The sequence below is a fragment of the Callorhinus ursinus genome, unplaced genomic scaffold (assembly GCF_003265705.2).
Source record: "Callorhinus ursinus isolate GAN/ISIS: 27379988/994484 unplaced genomic scaffold, GSC_fseal_2.0 scaffold45, whole genome shotgun sequence".
Classification (NCBI taxonomy): Eukaryota; Metazoa; Chordata; class Mammalia; order Carnivora; family Otariidae; genus Callorhinus; species Callorhinus ursinus.
The window spans coordinates 4384466-4399579 of NW_027397107.1; the positions used below are offsets into that span (position 1 = coordinate 4384466).

At 50.7% G+C, this 15114-nt stretch overlaps 1 protein-coding gene across 13 annotated transcripts in view; it reads left to right on the forward strand.

Moving 5' to 3' along the window:
• The window catches only part of CPEB1 (cytoplasmic polyadenylation element binding protein 1), a 93861-nt gene extending 80716 nt beyond the window's left edge, over positions 1–13145 (forward strand). For 11 of the 13 annotated variants that reach the window (XM_073882205.1, XM_073882196.1, XM_073882193.1 and 8 more), the window contains 9 exons: positions 14–240; positions 1906–2158; positions 4082–4195; positions 4511–4615; positions 5517–5653; positions 8522–8720; positions 9954–10048; positions 10572–10652; positions 12018–13145. In XM_073882205.1, coding sequence (XP_073738306.1) covers positions 14–240; positions 1906–2158; positions 4082–4195; positions 4511–4615; positions 5517–5653; positions 8522–8720; positions 9954–10048; positions 10572–10652; positions 12018–12128 — 1322 coding nt within the window. In that variant the 3' untranslated portion in view covers positions 12129–13145. The remainder of the gene's footprint in view (positions 1–13; positions 241–1905; positions 2159–4081; positions 4196–4510; positions 4616–5516; positions 5654–8521; positions 8721–9953; positions 10049–10571; positions 10653–12017) is intronic. The other 2 variants (XM_073882195.1, XM_025893198.2) reach the window with 1 other exon arrangement.
• The last annotated feature ends 1969 nt before the right edge of the window (positions 13146–15114 follow it).

Here is a 15114-nt window from a genome sequence, read left to right on the forward strand (position 1 = left end):
TTTTTCTTCCTAGTACTGAGCATGCTTCACAACCCACTGGGCAATGTCCTGGGGAAACCCCCCTTGAGCTTCCTGCCTCTGGACCCCCTTGGATCTGACTTGGTGGACAAGTTTCCAGCACCCTCAGTTAGAGGATCCCGCCTGGACACCCGGCCCATCTTGGACTCCCGTTCTAGCAGCCCCTCTGACTCGGACACCAGTGGCTTCAGTTCTGGATCGGATCATCTCTCAGATTTGATTGTATGTAACTTGTCGGGGAGTGAGGTGGGCAGGGTGAGGGAGCGTGCCGTGGGAAGCGTGTCCATCAGAGTGCCGGTGGGAGGTGGAATGACGGAATCAGTATAGAGAACCTTCACCTACCATAGAGGAGACGATGCCTTATATACTCACTGAGCAGTACCTTTCAGGACTCAGGCAGCGGACTCTCCTCTTACAAGTTACTTCAAGGGCTTTGAGAAATAATTTCAAAAGTTAATATGGGAGTCCTGCATTGTTCTTTCTTGATCTGTTTGGTTGTTTTCTTGAGCCTTGAAACAGTACTGTTCATGTACCTCTACATATGTTATCTCAAGATTTCTAAGTGAAGTAAAAATCACATGTTAGTCATTATCAAAGCTAGGATTTTAATCCAGATCAGACTGACTGTAGCTCCTCTAGTCTCTTTACTGACCCATGCCACCTCTCCGTGTGAGGCCATGATGAATGTATGAACTCAGTTAATTTATGTGCCACATGCTCCTTCTCCACAGCCATGTGTGACAGGAGCGGCACCTGCGCTAAGTAGAATTGGTGGGTGGATTAGAACAGATGAGGGATCGGGGACGGGAGAAGTAAATACATGGAAATGGCAGTGAGAAATCATCCTGAGATAAAATACAATTTCAGGTTTGACTTTCTCTACTGCTGAACCCCCTCAGCCGCCTGCTGAGTGAATACGATGGCAGCTTTTCCTACCCTCCTCTCTTCTGTATCCAGGACTGGTAGCGTTGGATGTGGTTCGTTTCTCATCCACTGCGTGACCTTTTAGGACCCACCTGGTCTCCTGTCAGCCTGTCCTAGAATACGAAACCTGGCGTTGGTGTTCCCACTGCTTGTTGGTTTTATCTGTTTCGGCCATGTTTCCAGAAGGGGGCCCACAAGCAGGTCCCTTTGATTCTCTGGACTTCAGTTTACTAAAATGCTTCTGGTCCTACTTATGTTACTCAGATGGGGCTCAGTCTTGGAAATTTACCTCATAACTAGCTTTGATATTTTGGGATTCTGTTGAAAGAATTTTCTTAGGTACCCAACCCCAAGGGTAGACAGCTCACAGAAGAGGGAAATAGAGGCAGTATTTGAACTTATAGGAAATATTCTGAGTAACTAGTTTGTGTTTTTTTTGATAATGTGGAATCATTTTTACCCACCTAAGTTAGTAAAAATTTAGAGCTTTGACATAAGCTTATAGCGAAAGCTACACTCTCCTACATTTCTGATAGAAAGCAGAACCCTCCTAGAAAGCATTTTGGCATTTTACATCTAGGAATTGGACCCAAAAAAACCCATACAAAGTAAGAAGAAGCTATACCTTACAGTTTGTATTTATAATCCTGAAAACTTGAAATGTGTCTAAATGTTTAACAGTAGGGGAATAGGTTAGTGAAATGTAGCCTGTTCCCTAAATAGATTATCATAAATTAATTAAAAATGATCATGAAGACTGGGAAATATGAAAAAAAATGTTGAGTTCAGGAGAAAAGGATTTGTTTAAATTTTAGTATAAGGACAGCTAATAAAAATGCATAGGAAGAAAATACATAAAAGAATATCAGAGCTAAATGGTATAATTTCTATATAGAATGTGATTATTACTTTTATAACAAAACTGTCATTTAAAAACCTGTATCTTCCTTTTTCCTCCCCTAGTCCAGCCTTCGCATTTCCCCTCCCCTGCCCTTCCTGTCTCTGACGGGGGGTGGTCCCAGAGACCCTTTAAAGATGGGGGTTGGGTCCCGGATGGACCAAGAGCAAGCTGCTCTTGCTGCGGTCAGCCCCTCCCCAACCAGTGCATCCAAGAGATGGCCAGGAGCTTCTGTGTGGCCATCTTGGGACCTCCTCGAAGCTCCCAAGGACCCCTTCAGCATCGAGAGAGAGGCCAGGCTGCACCGGCAAGCTGCAGGTGAGTGTGGCCGTGGCCATGCCTGGGGCCTGAGGCCTCCTTCTGGGCACAGGGAGTAAGTGACTTTAGTTCACAGACTGGTGAACTGTCCAGAAGGGGAGTTGGTTGTGTGGTGAAGTCTGTGGTCCGTTCTGTGTGCTAATGGGACAAACTCAGGAACTTCTCTGCGGCTGAGCAGAGAGGAAAGAGGCTGTGCCCGTACGGGGTCGGGCCCACCTCTCTGTTGTGCTCTTCCGTGGAAGTCGGCTGTGTATGAGTGTTGCTTTTGGTTCTTTCACGGGTGGGTGTATTCAGGAGAAACCCTAGAAGTGATGCCCAGGATTTTGTCTACCTCTCCCCTTTCTAATTCAGAGACCTGTCAGACATAACCCATGCTGGAGCTTTCTTCCCCGAGGCTTTCTGATTGGTCTACTCAGGGATGCGCTGTGGGGTAGGTGGTCCCTGTGTCAGCCTATAAGGTAAGGGATGTCCTGGTCTCTCAGGAACCCTTAGGTTCTGTCATTTAAGTTCTCCTAAACACGTATTGAATCTGTTCCTCATCTTATACCGGTACCTGGAAGTAAAGGAGTCTTACTAGTGAGTTGGGACACCGAAGCTTCAGGGAGATGCTCACCGCCTGCTCTTCCAAGGTTCTGGAGTTGATGCCTAAGTGAATGTTCAGTTTCTCCATCCGTTTGCTTCTGTAGGCTTCAGTTTGTCTATCTTTCCCATCATAGAGCTGGACCCGATCTCATTCTCCTGATATTTCTGACACCCTGTTCACTTAATGGTTTTGGCAACTCATGTTTGTACTAGTGCCATTGTTTGCCTAAGAAATGACATTACCTTGCTTTTGGATGAGGCCCTTATATTGATTTATGTTTTTGTTCGCAAAATATTGCTGATGGTACCCAAGTTCTTGGCACAGCAATACATTGGGCCTGTGCCTTTTAAGGAATGCGCTTCCACGTCATTGTCCTGGATGGACGTGATGGTTGGTTTCGTTGGCTCTCTGCCCCAGTGCTGAAGGACTAAAATGGGCAAGGACTAGTCAGTCCCCACTGATCGGGAAAGGCACAGACTGATGAGATGGGCCGAAGGCCAAACTGGACGCCAAGAACAGAGAGGCCTCTAGAAGTTTTCAGAATGGCCAAACAGAAGATGGTTTCTACTCTGTACAGCAGAAAGGGTTTCCTAATGAGGTGTTTGAGTCAGAGAAACTTCACAGTAGGTTTAGACAAACTTGCATTTGGTATAAATAGGAAGCAGGGTGGTTGCGGGGAAATCTGTTCTCTAACAGGGTTGGCATCAAGGAAGGCCCAGTGTCTGTTCAGGTGCTATGAAGCTAGCTCTGGCAGTGATCGGACGTGGTTCTGAGTAGGGGAACGGTGGAGACATTCTGGTCTTGTTGGGTTGCTCCTGCTGGTTCTTGCTGGCAGTGTTCTGACTTCTGAGACTGAGTTCAGAGTGGAGACCAGAAAACAGTAGAATGTTCCTCATTGGAACATTTGGGGAGAAGGCCAGTTTGGGCCAGAAAGCCTGTAGGACATTGTATACAAAATTGCTTTGTTGATTTAAAAGTAATTAGAAATTTAAATTAATTAGTATTGTAAGCCATGACTAGATAAAGCTGCTTTGTGGTTAGCTTATCAATCACCTGTTTGAAAAAGGCTTGGGTTGTGATCATTTTTACCCTACACATCTGCTCTGCTCTTTTTCTCTGTTTTAGTGGAGGCAGAATTAGTGATTTAGAATTGCCACACTGGGCTGACTGGTTTGTTGAAGGGTAAGGTTTCTTGCCTTTCAGAATACTCATGGATGTCCTCCCGGGCAGCCAGGCTGGGGCCATGTCCTGTCTAGTTCTTCCTGGATAAGTTCATCCCAGAAAAGATCAGTGACTTTGTTGATCCTCTGACCCATTTCTCTCTTTGTCGTCCACCAAAGCTGTGAATGAAGCCACCTGTACCTGGAGTGGCCAGCTTCCTCCCCGGAACTACAAGAATCCTATCTACTCTTGCAAGGTGTTCCTAGGAGGTGTTCCTTGGGATATTACGGAAGGTGAGCTGCCTCTGAGACCTGCTGCTTTGAGCACTGAAAGTGGGCGTGTCTCTCAAGAGCATTAAACTTGGACTTGAAGCCAGGGCTGAAGCTGGGCCCAGGCACCGGGTGTTACAGGAGTGGGGGCAGGGGTGCATTTCATAAACGCCCATATTGCTTCTGTGACTGGTGCTCACGCTTGTCACTAGACCCAAGGTCAATTCTGAGTGGTTTGTCAAGGTGAAAGAAGTCTGGGAGAAGAGTGGTCCTGTGCTTGCGCCTTTCTGGGCAGGGGACGTCCCTCAGTTTCCACCATTCTTTTCCATCTTCCTGCAGCTGGATTGGTTAACACCTTCCGTGTTTTTGGCTCTCTGAGTGTGGAGTGGCCTGGTAAGGATGGCAAGCACCCCCGGTGTCCTCCCAAAGGTAATATGCCTAAAGGTAATACAGACATGGTAGGAGCTTTTTTTTTCCCCTCCCTAGTACATAATTGCACTGAGGGATGCTGGGCTGTCCCAGCTGCATGCTGGTAATGTGGTTTGGGCACTCCAGAGCACAGAACTTTGAGCTGTCGGCACTCCTCTCCAACCCAGCACATCCCTCTGCTTCCTTGAGCTAATGTTCCTTCTGTCCACACTTACACTGCAGTCAGCTGCCTGTGAATCTTGCTGTGTGCAACTTCCTTGTGCACTTCCCTCCAAACCCAAACCCCGGCAGCTACTTTCCTCTCGAAATGAGGCGTTCAGAAAGCTTTCCTTTGCCTGCCTTTCTTGCCCAGTTATATTGTTGCCTGACCTAATTCTGAGATCCCTTTGGAGTTGGCAGGAATGAGGACCAAGCATCTGATTCCTCACTGGTCTGAAATGAGATCCCCTCCCTGTAGAAAGGAGCAGGTGCTATTTTCACTCTGCCCCATCTTCACTGAAAATGTTCCGATGAACTGAACCAGTGGTCTAACTAGGCTTTTAAAGCAATACCTCCGTGCCCCAGCAGACCGGCCACAGACCTGCCGTCCTTCCTGCCCCACAACAGCCTGGCTCTGCTGCCCAGAACATGCTGTGTGTTCTGGGATGAAGAGCCGTGTGGTTAGGATGGGATCCTGTGTCCCACCTTGTCCTTTCCCTCCCTTGGGTGGGAGATGGTATGCTTCTCCCTTGCTTGGCCCAGCCATCTGACCTGGCAGGTGCTTCCGTTCAGAAAGACATTCCAGGAGTAGAACAGACATGTATCTTATCTTACACGAGGCCATTTTTCTTGGAAGAAACTCCCTACTGCAAAACCAAGGCTGAGGAGTAACCACCCCAGGGATGTTAATGCTCTATCTCCTTTTATCTGGAAATAGGGTATGTGTATCTGGTCTTCGAACTAGAGAAGTCTGTCCGGGCCTTGCTTCAGGCTTGCTCTCATGACCCGCTGAGCCCAGATGGTTTGAGTGAATATTATTTCAAGATGTCCAGCCGAAGGATGCGCTGCAAGGAGGTGGGTTAACACGATGTCCTCTCTGGGTCAGGGTGCTTGGTGCATGAGGCAGTGGATTTCCTGGGGTGGGTGAATACGCGGGCTTCGGGCAAACATTCCTCCTGAGACGAGAAGGCTGCGCCTCCCACGTTAACAGTAAGGACAACCAAATACTCAGTTACGGTAGAAAAACAAAAAACCGTGGGGCCTTACTGGTATATGTGTGCTCCTGCCTGTGAAGATCGGACTATGTCCCAGCCCTTATTCTAGCCAACGCGTCTGTCCCAAACAGAAATGAAATTGAAAACAGCAGCTTTCTCTACCTGGAATTAACTGACAATCTACAGCTGTTTCTCCCTAGTCCTGCCCTCAGGCTGTGCCTCCCAACCCCCCAGTCTGTGGTGGGTAAATCCTTCCTTAGCCCATACCGTCCACCGAGTACCTCTTGGCTCCCATCCAGGGCTTCGTCAGTGATGTGCGTTCCTCCATATGCTTCTCTGTGTTTACGCCTTTTCTGCTCATGGCCTTGTGTGCCTGTGCCCTCAGCATCATGGGTCTCTAGCAGTGTCACTCCACCTGTGACCCTCACTGCTGGGGCTGCCAGGGCCCTTCCTGGGTCCTGTCTCAGACTTACTGAGTCAGTTTGGGAGAAGCATCAGAACCTCCGCTTTGGACCAAGCTCCACAAATGGTCCTGGAGGGTGATGTCTGAGAACCAATTGTCAAAGGAAGTTTTGTGCTCAGGAATCTGTTTTTTTAAAAATCTGGTTCCAGAGAACATCACTTCTGTGATACTGGACTAGATACTTAATATATCTGAACCTTCGTTTCCTCATCTATAAAATGGGGACTTGCAATGCTTATTGTAGTAAAAAGATCAGCAGTTGCCAAGGGTTATGGAGGAGGGAGGGATGCATAGGTGGAGCAAGGGATTTCTAGGGCTGAGAAACTACTCTGTGTGATGCTCCAGTGGTGGGATCATGCCATTACACATTTGTCAAAACTCACAGAATGTACAACAGACACCAAGATTAAACCCTAAAGTGAACCACGGACTCCGGGTGCTGATGATGTCTGGCGTAGGTTCCCTGATTGCAGCGCAGGCCCCACTCTGGTCAGGGCTGCTCGTAGTGGGGGAGGCCATGTGTGCACTGGAGCAGGGAAAAGGTGGGAGCTCGGTGCTGGCGGCTCAGTTTCTCTGTGAACTTAAAACTGCTCTAGTAAGTAAAGTCAGTTAAAATCTGTAGGGTAAAGGGGGAAAAAGAACTGAGATGGTCACATTGGATTTAAAATAAAATAAATAATCCAAGTAACAAAGCTGGCTCTTTATTGTATAGATGTTTCCTGGTGTTAATTCACATTCGGTCTTAGTGGCAGGATAAGTCGGCCTCGCGGCTGCCCTTTCTCACTGTGTGGGGCTCATGTGGCTCTCCCACCTCACTACACTCCAGGACTTGGTTAACCTGCTTCATCGCCCTGTCCCCTGCTTTCGTGGTGAGAGGCTGCCACGGCCATACCCCAGACCCCTGGCCCTTCTCAGTGCCCCCTGCCGGCACCTCCCTGTCTCCTGTCCCCAGCCCGTCACCCTGCAGGGATTCCCCGCCTGTCTCTGGTGCGCTGACTCTGGGCTCTCCTGGTTGTGACCTTCCTCTCAGACTCTTCTGTGTGTCCTCTCCCTGCCACCATGCCGTCAGTGTTGGACTCTTCTCTCCCCGTCACTTCGGCCACTCACTCCTGTGGCTCTGCTCTCGCTTTCAGACCCACACTCCCCTCTCCAGCTTCATGTCCCCCTTGAGCCCCACCTTCCTGTGGGGATGTCCTGTCATCCTGGACTCTTGAGCTTAGTGTAAGAGAAAGCTTGGAAAGCTTGCTGGCCCCTGGGATGTAGACCAAGATGGTGGTAATTCTCCCCATGGGGGTGGAAAAGCAAAATGGACTTTTTCATCTTCTTGTGAAATGAGTTTTTTTTGGTAACTGCCATCAGGCGCTCATCCCAGGGTCTTCTAGGCCTGGACCCCCTCAGCCCCGACTCTTCATTCTCCCGCCAGGCCTAGGTGGTCTGACTTGTGCAGCCTCCTCTGTCGAAGAATCTTCTTGGTCTTGGCCTGTTCTGTGCCCAGCGCCACCTGGACCTCCAGGTCCTCATCACCTGTCCTCTCAGCTGTGGCCTCTGCCTCAGATCTCTTCCTGCTTCGAGACTTTTTGCTGTTGTCGTCATTGTTGCTGGATCTTCACAGATTAACTTTCCAAAAACACCAGGCATCTGTCAGCTCACTTCCTCGTGGAGTCTTCTGCCTGTTATGCCAGATTTGGTTGTAGGCTCAGGGGACTCAGAGGCAAAAGACATGGTGAGCCCCTGCCCTGTGAGCCATCCGCCCTGCGTGTCTCCAGTTACTACCACTGTCCCTGGCACACGCCCACTCGTGCGCACACTGGGTCAGTAACGGTCTCATTGGGGGACCTCGAGCAACCCCACCCTCTGTCCTTCCAGTTCTTACCCTTCAGGTTCTGAGTCCTTCCTGCCCCAGGGACGCCATGGTCTCTGTGGCTCTGTGGTCCTCTGCTGGAACAGCCCAGCTGACGGTTGTAGAGTGCTAGCTTCCTGAGTGTGACAGTCAGGACTGTTTCACTTGCTCTCCAGGAGGAGAGTCTGCTGTTCGACTTGTTTTCCCCATTTCAGTTACACAGACTCAGTGAAACCCAGCTCTGGTTGGGGTGAGGTGGCTGCTGAGTACCTGTGTGCCTGGCACTGGGCAATACACCCATGCCCCCACTGGATGGGCCTTGGTATCCCCAGTTGGAGCGCCTCCCGAGCATGTGCCTCGCGGTACAAGAGCCTGGCTCTCTCTGGCTCCCTGCCAGGGCTCACACGCCTTTGGGTGGTTTCCAGGTGCAGGTGATCCCCTGGGTCTTGGCTGACAGCAACTTTGTCCGGAGCCCATCTCAGAGACTCGACCCCAGCAGGACGGTGTTTGTCGGTGCTCTGCACGGGATGCTCAACGCCGAGGCCCTGGCAGCCATCTTGAACGACCTATTTGGTGGAGTGGTGTACGCGGGGATTGACACAGATAAGCACAAGTATCCCATTGGTAAGTGTCCCACTTCTGTGGGAAAGCTTGGTGGCCCCTGGGACCTTGCTAGACCGAGACTGTAATACTTCCCATGGGAGTGGAGAGGGAGGCTTGACCCAGGTCTGCAGATCAGCATCTACCAGCAGCATAGCATCGTTTTCTAGATAAGCCATTGGTACTGCGCCTTGCACCCACCCCTCCCACCACCTCCCACGAAGGGGGAGAAAGTGACAGGAGATCATGGGAAGCGATAGGAGGTGAAAGTGAGACCAGAACTTTGGTTGGAAGCTCAGAGTTTGTAGCCAAACCAGTCTCCAATGACAGATAATACTTCATTAAAAGGCCAGGACCTCCCTGAACTTGCCTGTTGTCTAATTAAGAGTTCTTGAAAAGTGGCCCTGTCTAGGGCCAGAGACCAGGTTAGGCTGAAGGATGACGCCAGGTGACTCTGGCAGCAGAGTGTGGTCATGGCCTGTGCCCTCATCCTTGCTGAGGGGAGTCAGCAGCCCTAACTGCTGGGCTTTTTGGTCAGCCCCCCCCCTGAGAATGAAGGTTCATTCCTCAGCCATAGCAGAATAATCTTGGTGGTGGGGTTTGGAGGTGGAGCAGAGCCTGAACTGTGTGATCAAGGCATGGCTAACCGACCTCCCCAAATGCTTACTCTGCCCACCCACACTGAATCTGGTTGGGAAGGAGCACCATGTGCTCATCAGTGCTCCACGGCAGGCTGGGGGGCAGAGGTAGCATTTGGCAGGATGAGTCGTCTTTTGGCTTCTCTGCTAAATCTCCGGAGTGCCTCCAGGCCAGGAGGGGTTTGCCTGCTGCCCTCCCTTCAGAGAGGGGTTCTCTGTGCATCTTGGTTCCCACTCTTAACCCTGCCTGTGCACCAGAGGAGTCTGCCTGCCCCCATCTCACTCCGCAAATCCTTCCCCCACTCCTGAGTGGTCTGTGCCACCGCAGTTTGCATAACTACATCGTTTAATAAATGGGGCGGCGGAATGCTTAAAACATGGCTAGTGCCATGTGTTCAAATGGTAATATTGGGATATATTGGGTTAAGTAAATTATATTATAAAAATTCCACCACTTTCTTTTCACTTAAATGTGGCTACTTGAAGACTTAAAATTACATAAGTATCTCACATGACATTTCTATCTGACAGCCCTGGTCTAGAAACAGAGTTTCCTGAGTGTTGACAGTAGCATTTGGGAGAATTTGGCTAGAGGGTAAGTTTGTTCTCTTGTTCCCAGGGTCTGGTCGTGTGACTTTCAATAACCAACGTAGTTACCTGAAAGCAGTCAGCGCTGCTTTTGTGGAGATCAAAACCACCAAGTTCACCAAGAAGGTGAGTGCACTGGTCTGTACCCTTACTCTGGGTCTTCACTAGCCAGGGGGGGGCCTGAGGTTGGAGCCGTTTGTGGGCCAAGTGAGGTTGGGGTTGGGCGTGGCCTGGCTGTGGCAGGCTCAGGAGGGAGGAGGAGGGGAGCTGGGACCGTGGAGCCTCTTCAGTATGTGAGGTGTCTGCTCACTGGGTGTTTGACCAGCGTTGCTTGGGCAGCCTGGATTCCCATTCTCCAACCTGACCTGCATCCTCTGAACACTTACCTTTTGCTGGGTGATCGAATGCTGGTATCTAATTTGCTGAGAAACCCATGCAGATGCAGTGATGTGTGTTGTTGCCTGCCAGTCTGGCCTTGCGTGGTGTGTGCATCTGCCCTCCAGGGGCTCTGTACTCTGCCCATATCTTCTCCTTCACAGTGAGATGTCCTGCACTCCTGTGTATATCTCAGTAATGTCCCTTCTCTTCTGGCCCATTTGGCCTCCTGGCGGGAAGAGCCACTCATTCTCTTGTTTTTCCCTTTGTGTAGGTTCAGATTGACCCCTACCTGGAAGATTCTCTGTGTCATATCTGCAGTTCTCAGCCTGGTCCTTTCTTCTGTCGAGATCAGGTAAGTCCCCTGGGCACTTCAGATGTCTGGGAAGTCCCCGCCCTCAATTAAAAATTGTCATGCCACATTTGTCTCTAGGTTGGTGCTCTTGGGGTTGTCTAAGAAAGCACAAAGGAGGCAGCAGTCATGTTCCCTGATGGTCAGACCAGGGGAAACAAGCCCTTGGGAAAGCCTGTTAAGTCTTGATACCTTGGCCTTCCCCTTGCTTGTGGCACGACCGCCAACAGGATGTCTTTGTGGACGGAAGGAACCTGGGTGGGTATGGCCAGCAGCACCTCTGAGCCAGGCACAGTAGTTCTAACTCAAGCCTTTCCCCATTGATCTTGCTCTACTCAAGGACCTCTTCTTCACTTGTGAGCCTCTGGACTCTTGATATTTTTACCTGGTTTCTATCCACAGTTGTCAGAAGTGGGCAGCTTTCTGTTGACTGTTCCTGGGTGGTGGGAGCAGGGCTCTGGGTGTGTTTGGGCAGTGTTTCTCATATGTTAAAACACACATTTGAGGATGTTGTTTAAATGCAGATTCTGACTCCGTGGGTTTGGAGTGGAACCTGAGATTCCTTATTTCTGACAAGTTTCCAAGTGGTGTCCAAGTGGCTGGCCTGGTACACTTGGACAAGAGTTAGGGGAGGTTTGGGGCCTGTTCAGACACTAGCAGTCAACCATGCTTGGTTTTTATTGCAGTGGTGCTTATTGCTCAGGGTCAGAGGCTCCAGGTAGGTAAAAGTTAAACCGGAGGCTCCAAAGGGAGGTTGTGAGTAAATTTGGGTTGTTGGGCAAAGCCCAGAACAGGTATCTCTCTGCTGAGCCTCTTCTAGCAGACTTCTGTGTGTCCCTGTTGTTCACAGATGAACCCCACGTTCAGGCAGTTGTTCAAAGGCTGGTGGGCTGGCTGAGGTTGCACGGCCAGCCAGAGGTAGGACCAGACTGTGGGGCATACCCCATCGCCTCTCCTCACTTAGTGTGAAGACGAAGGCGTGTTGCCCAGCATTAGGACGTGTAGCCGCTATCTTTGAATGGTCTCCTAAATTAGCAGCCATCTGATGCAGCTGCTCTGTAGGAGGTGAGAAGGGCCGGGACCTACGAGCAGCCCTGGTGGTAGGAGAGCGTGCGGGCAGCTGGCTCCGTCTCTGCACAGTAGGAACCCCTCACGTTTGCTTGAGTTGGGCACATACACAGTGGGTTTGCCACGGCTGGTCAGGCCTCTGTCAGCAGGGAGGACGTTCCCCAAGACCATGCCTTCTGACTGCACGGAGGCCGCCGGGAACCCCTGCTCCCTCTCCAGCAGAGCAGGCAGCTCATGCAGGCCCCCCTCCCCTCCGGTCTGACGCGGGTATGGCTTCTCTCCTCCTCCTCCCCCAACCAGGTGTGCTTCAAATACTTCTGCCGGAGCTGCTGGCACTGGCGGCACAGCATGGAGGGCCTGCGCCACCACAGCCCCCTGATGCGGAACCAGAAGAACCGAGACGCCAGCTAGAGGGGCAGACCGTGCCCAGTGGCCTGTGGCGCCCAAGGCTGGCAGGTCAGGCAGCCGCCTGCACCCTCCTGCCCCTGGCGACCAGGGAGCTGGCTTCCCAAGGACAAGGGAAAATCGTAGTCACCTTTGCACTTGCTGAATCTGTCTTTGTTTCTGCACTAATTAATGCACAATGAGTTCTGTCGGGTTTTGTTTTCAGGGGGTGCGCCAGGGCAAGGACCCTCTGGCTCACCCTCCAAGCGACTCTGTAGTTTTCCCAGATTTTAGTTCCTCATTTTGCCGATGAAAAGCAAAAAAGAACTACGTGTCCGGAAGGTATTGACACGACGCCTACATCTAGGTTTATTTATTAAAAGCGCTTTTTTACATTCCTTGCAATACTGATGGTGGTGATGCGCGGGTCTCGTTGGTTTCATTCTTGCAGTTGCCATACAGTGCCTTTCCATTTATTTAACCCCCACCTGAACGGCATAAACTGAGTGTTCAGCTGGTGTTTTTTACTGTAAACAACAAGGAGACTTTGCTCTTCATTTAAACCAAAATCATATTTCATATTTTACGCTCGAGGGTTTTTACCGGTTCCTTTTTACACTCCTTAAAACAGTTTTTAAGTCGTTTGGAACAAGAGATTTTTTTTTTCTTTCCTGGCAGCTTTTAACATTATAGCAAATTTGTGTCTGGGGGACTGCTGGTCACTGTTTCTCACAGTTGCAAATCAAGGCATTTGCAACCAAGAATAAAAAAATTTTTTTGGATTTGAAACTGGACCGGATAAACGGTATTTGAGCGGCTGCTGTATATAGTTTTAAATGGTTTATTGCACCTTCTTAAGTTGCACTTATGTGGGGGGGAGGGTTGATAGAAGTTTTTAATCACAAAGTCACAGGACTTTTTTTTCTTTTGTAACTGAGCTAAAAAAGGGCTGCTTTTTGGTGGGGGCAGATGAAGGCTCACAGGAGCCCTTTCTCTCAGAGGGGACAAGTACCCTTCCCTTATTTCTTTCATTTGAGAAGTGTATGAAGCAACAGTTGCAGTCACTGAAATGCTACTGGAATTTGAAAACTTGACTTTTTCTTTCTTCTTTTTTTAAAAAAAAGAAAACAAAAAACCTACTTGCCCCTCTTTGGGAAGCTGTGTGCCAAAGAACCAGTGTCATAACCCCCCCTCCCTCCTGCTGAGCTGACGTTGCATTGTTGCATATCCCAGCTACTCTGTGGGTTTTGTGAAGCTGTGTGTGAAGTCTCTACCTCATTGTAGTATATGCAGGCAAGACTGCACTCTCCTACAGATGTGTGGAGTAAGCTGTGGTGTAGTTTTTTTGGCACATAATAAACACGTTGCAGCAGAGTTCTCGTCTGTCTCTCTGTGTCTGTGGTGTGGGAGCCAAGGGGCAGTAGGGTAATAAGACTTGAGAGTAAAAATTCATGTTTCCTTGGATTTTCTGTCATGGGATTCCAGCCCAGGTTGATGGTGGGGCCATGGGGAGATCTGCCCCTGTCAGTACTTCTTGGTCACTTCTGTGGTCAAATGCCCCTCAGAGACGCCTCTCTGGCGGGTGGGTAGCTTTGCTCCAGGCATAAAAAGCCGTCATGCTTACACTTCTCAAAGCTCCAGACGCAGCTTGGAGAAACTGGAGGCACAGCTCCTCAGGCCACTTGTTCTCAAGCTCTCCCAAGCTTTCTCGGAAGGCTTTCCATTGCCTTGGACTCACCTGTGCTTGAGCCAGTTCCTTTCTAAGAGGGAGAAATTTACTTGCTGCTCTTCAGAGAGCCCTGTTAATTTGGATTCTGTCACAGGCTCCCAGGATTTGAGAGAGGGTCCGACGATGCTCTTTCCAGGTAGGTTGTGCCTGGGCCCAGTGCCCGGACTGAGCCTTTGGATTCCACTTTAGTCTGAGGTAGAGGGAACGTGGCACAGCAAAGCATTCCTCTGGTGAGAGGTGTAAGAACTCCTGTTGGAGGGGGTGGGGGAGTCCTTCAGCCAAGACGGAGAGGCCTCACTCATCTTTTTACTCGAGGTCTGGCTGGCAGATGCTGGACAGGAAGTTTGCTGATAAAATAAGTTCCTGCAACTCCCTCAGAGGAGCGTGAGCGTCCCTTTTGGTCTCCGCTTTTTCTCCTTTTTCCTGCAGAGGCGTCTCTCCTCCCCTCCGTCCCCATCTTGTCCAGGGGCCACTTTCAGGTAGAGGGCTTCCTGTCCTCCTTCCATTCCCAGTCAGTTCAAAGTCTGATGGCCCTGGCCAAGGTGACCAGAGTGAGTTGGATGAGGCCCAGCCCGGAGCCCCTGAACCCCTGCAACCTGGCCAGTCCAGCCTGGGCTTCAGAAGGCCTGGCTTGGGGATGGGTGCGGCAGCAACAGCCTGAAGCCTGTACTGGCTGGAGGAGGTGCCCCAGTACTGGGTCGGGAGCGCTGCAGGCGAACTGGGCCCTCTGCTTCCACGTTTGAGAGCTTGCTTTGTCGGGGGCACTGGGGACTAGCGAAGCAAAACGGCCCTTACTGTGGTAGAGCTCACCCTTAGTTGAGGAAACTAAGGCAAGTCACCATGACAAGCAGCTTAAAAAGGATAGAAGGGAAAGCCCCTCTGCTAAGGTGACGCTGGAGCAAAGACTTGGAAGAAACGGGATAAGCGTCTCCCAGTGGCGCCCTTCTCCCCCAGGCTAGAAAAGCAAGTCCCTGAGGCTGGGGGTCCTGGGCGGGGCACCATCTACCTCCTTACCTTTCCTCGTTCCCGAATCGCCGTCCCAAGGACTCTAAAGCCTCCCTCCGTGTCGCTGGCGTGTGCAGAATACATGCATCCCTTCTAGTCTAGGGCACCTCGAATGATCCTGTCTCAGAACCAAGAAGCAGAAGAAGCGGGCCGACAGAACGCTAGGAGAGGCGGGGAGCGGGAGCTGCGCCCACGGCGGGGGCGGGGGGGGGGCGCGGAGGCGGGCCAGGAATTCGCCCCGCCCGCCAGGTGACGGCAGGCCCCCTGCACTTCCGCCCC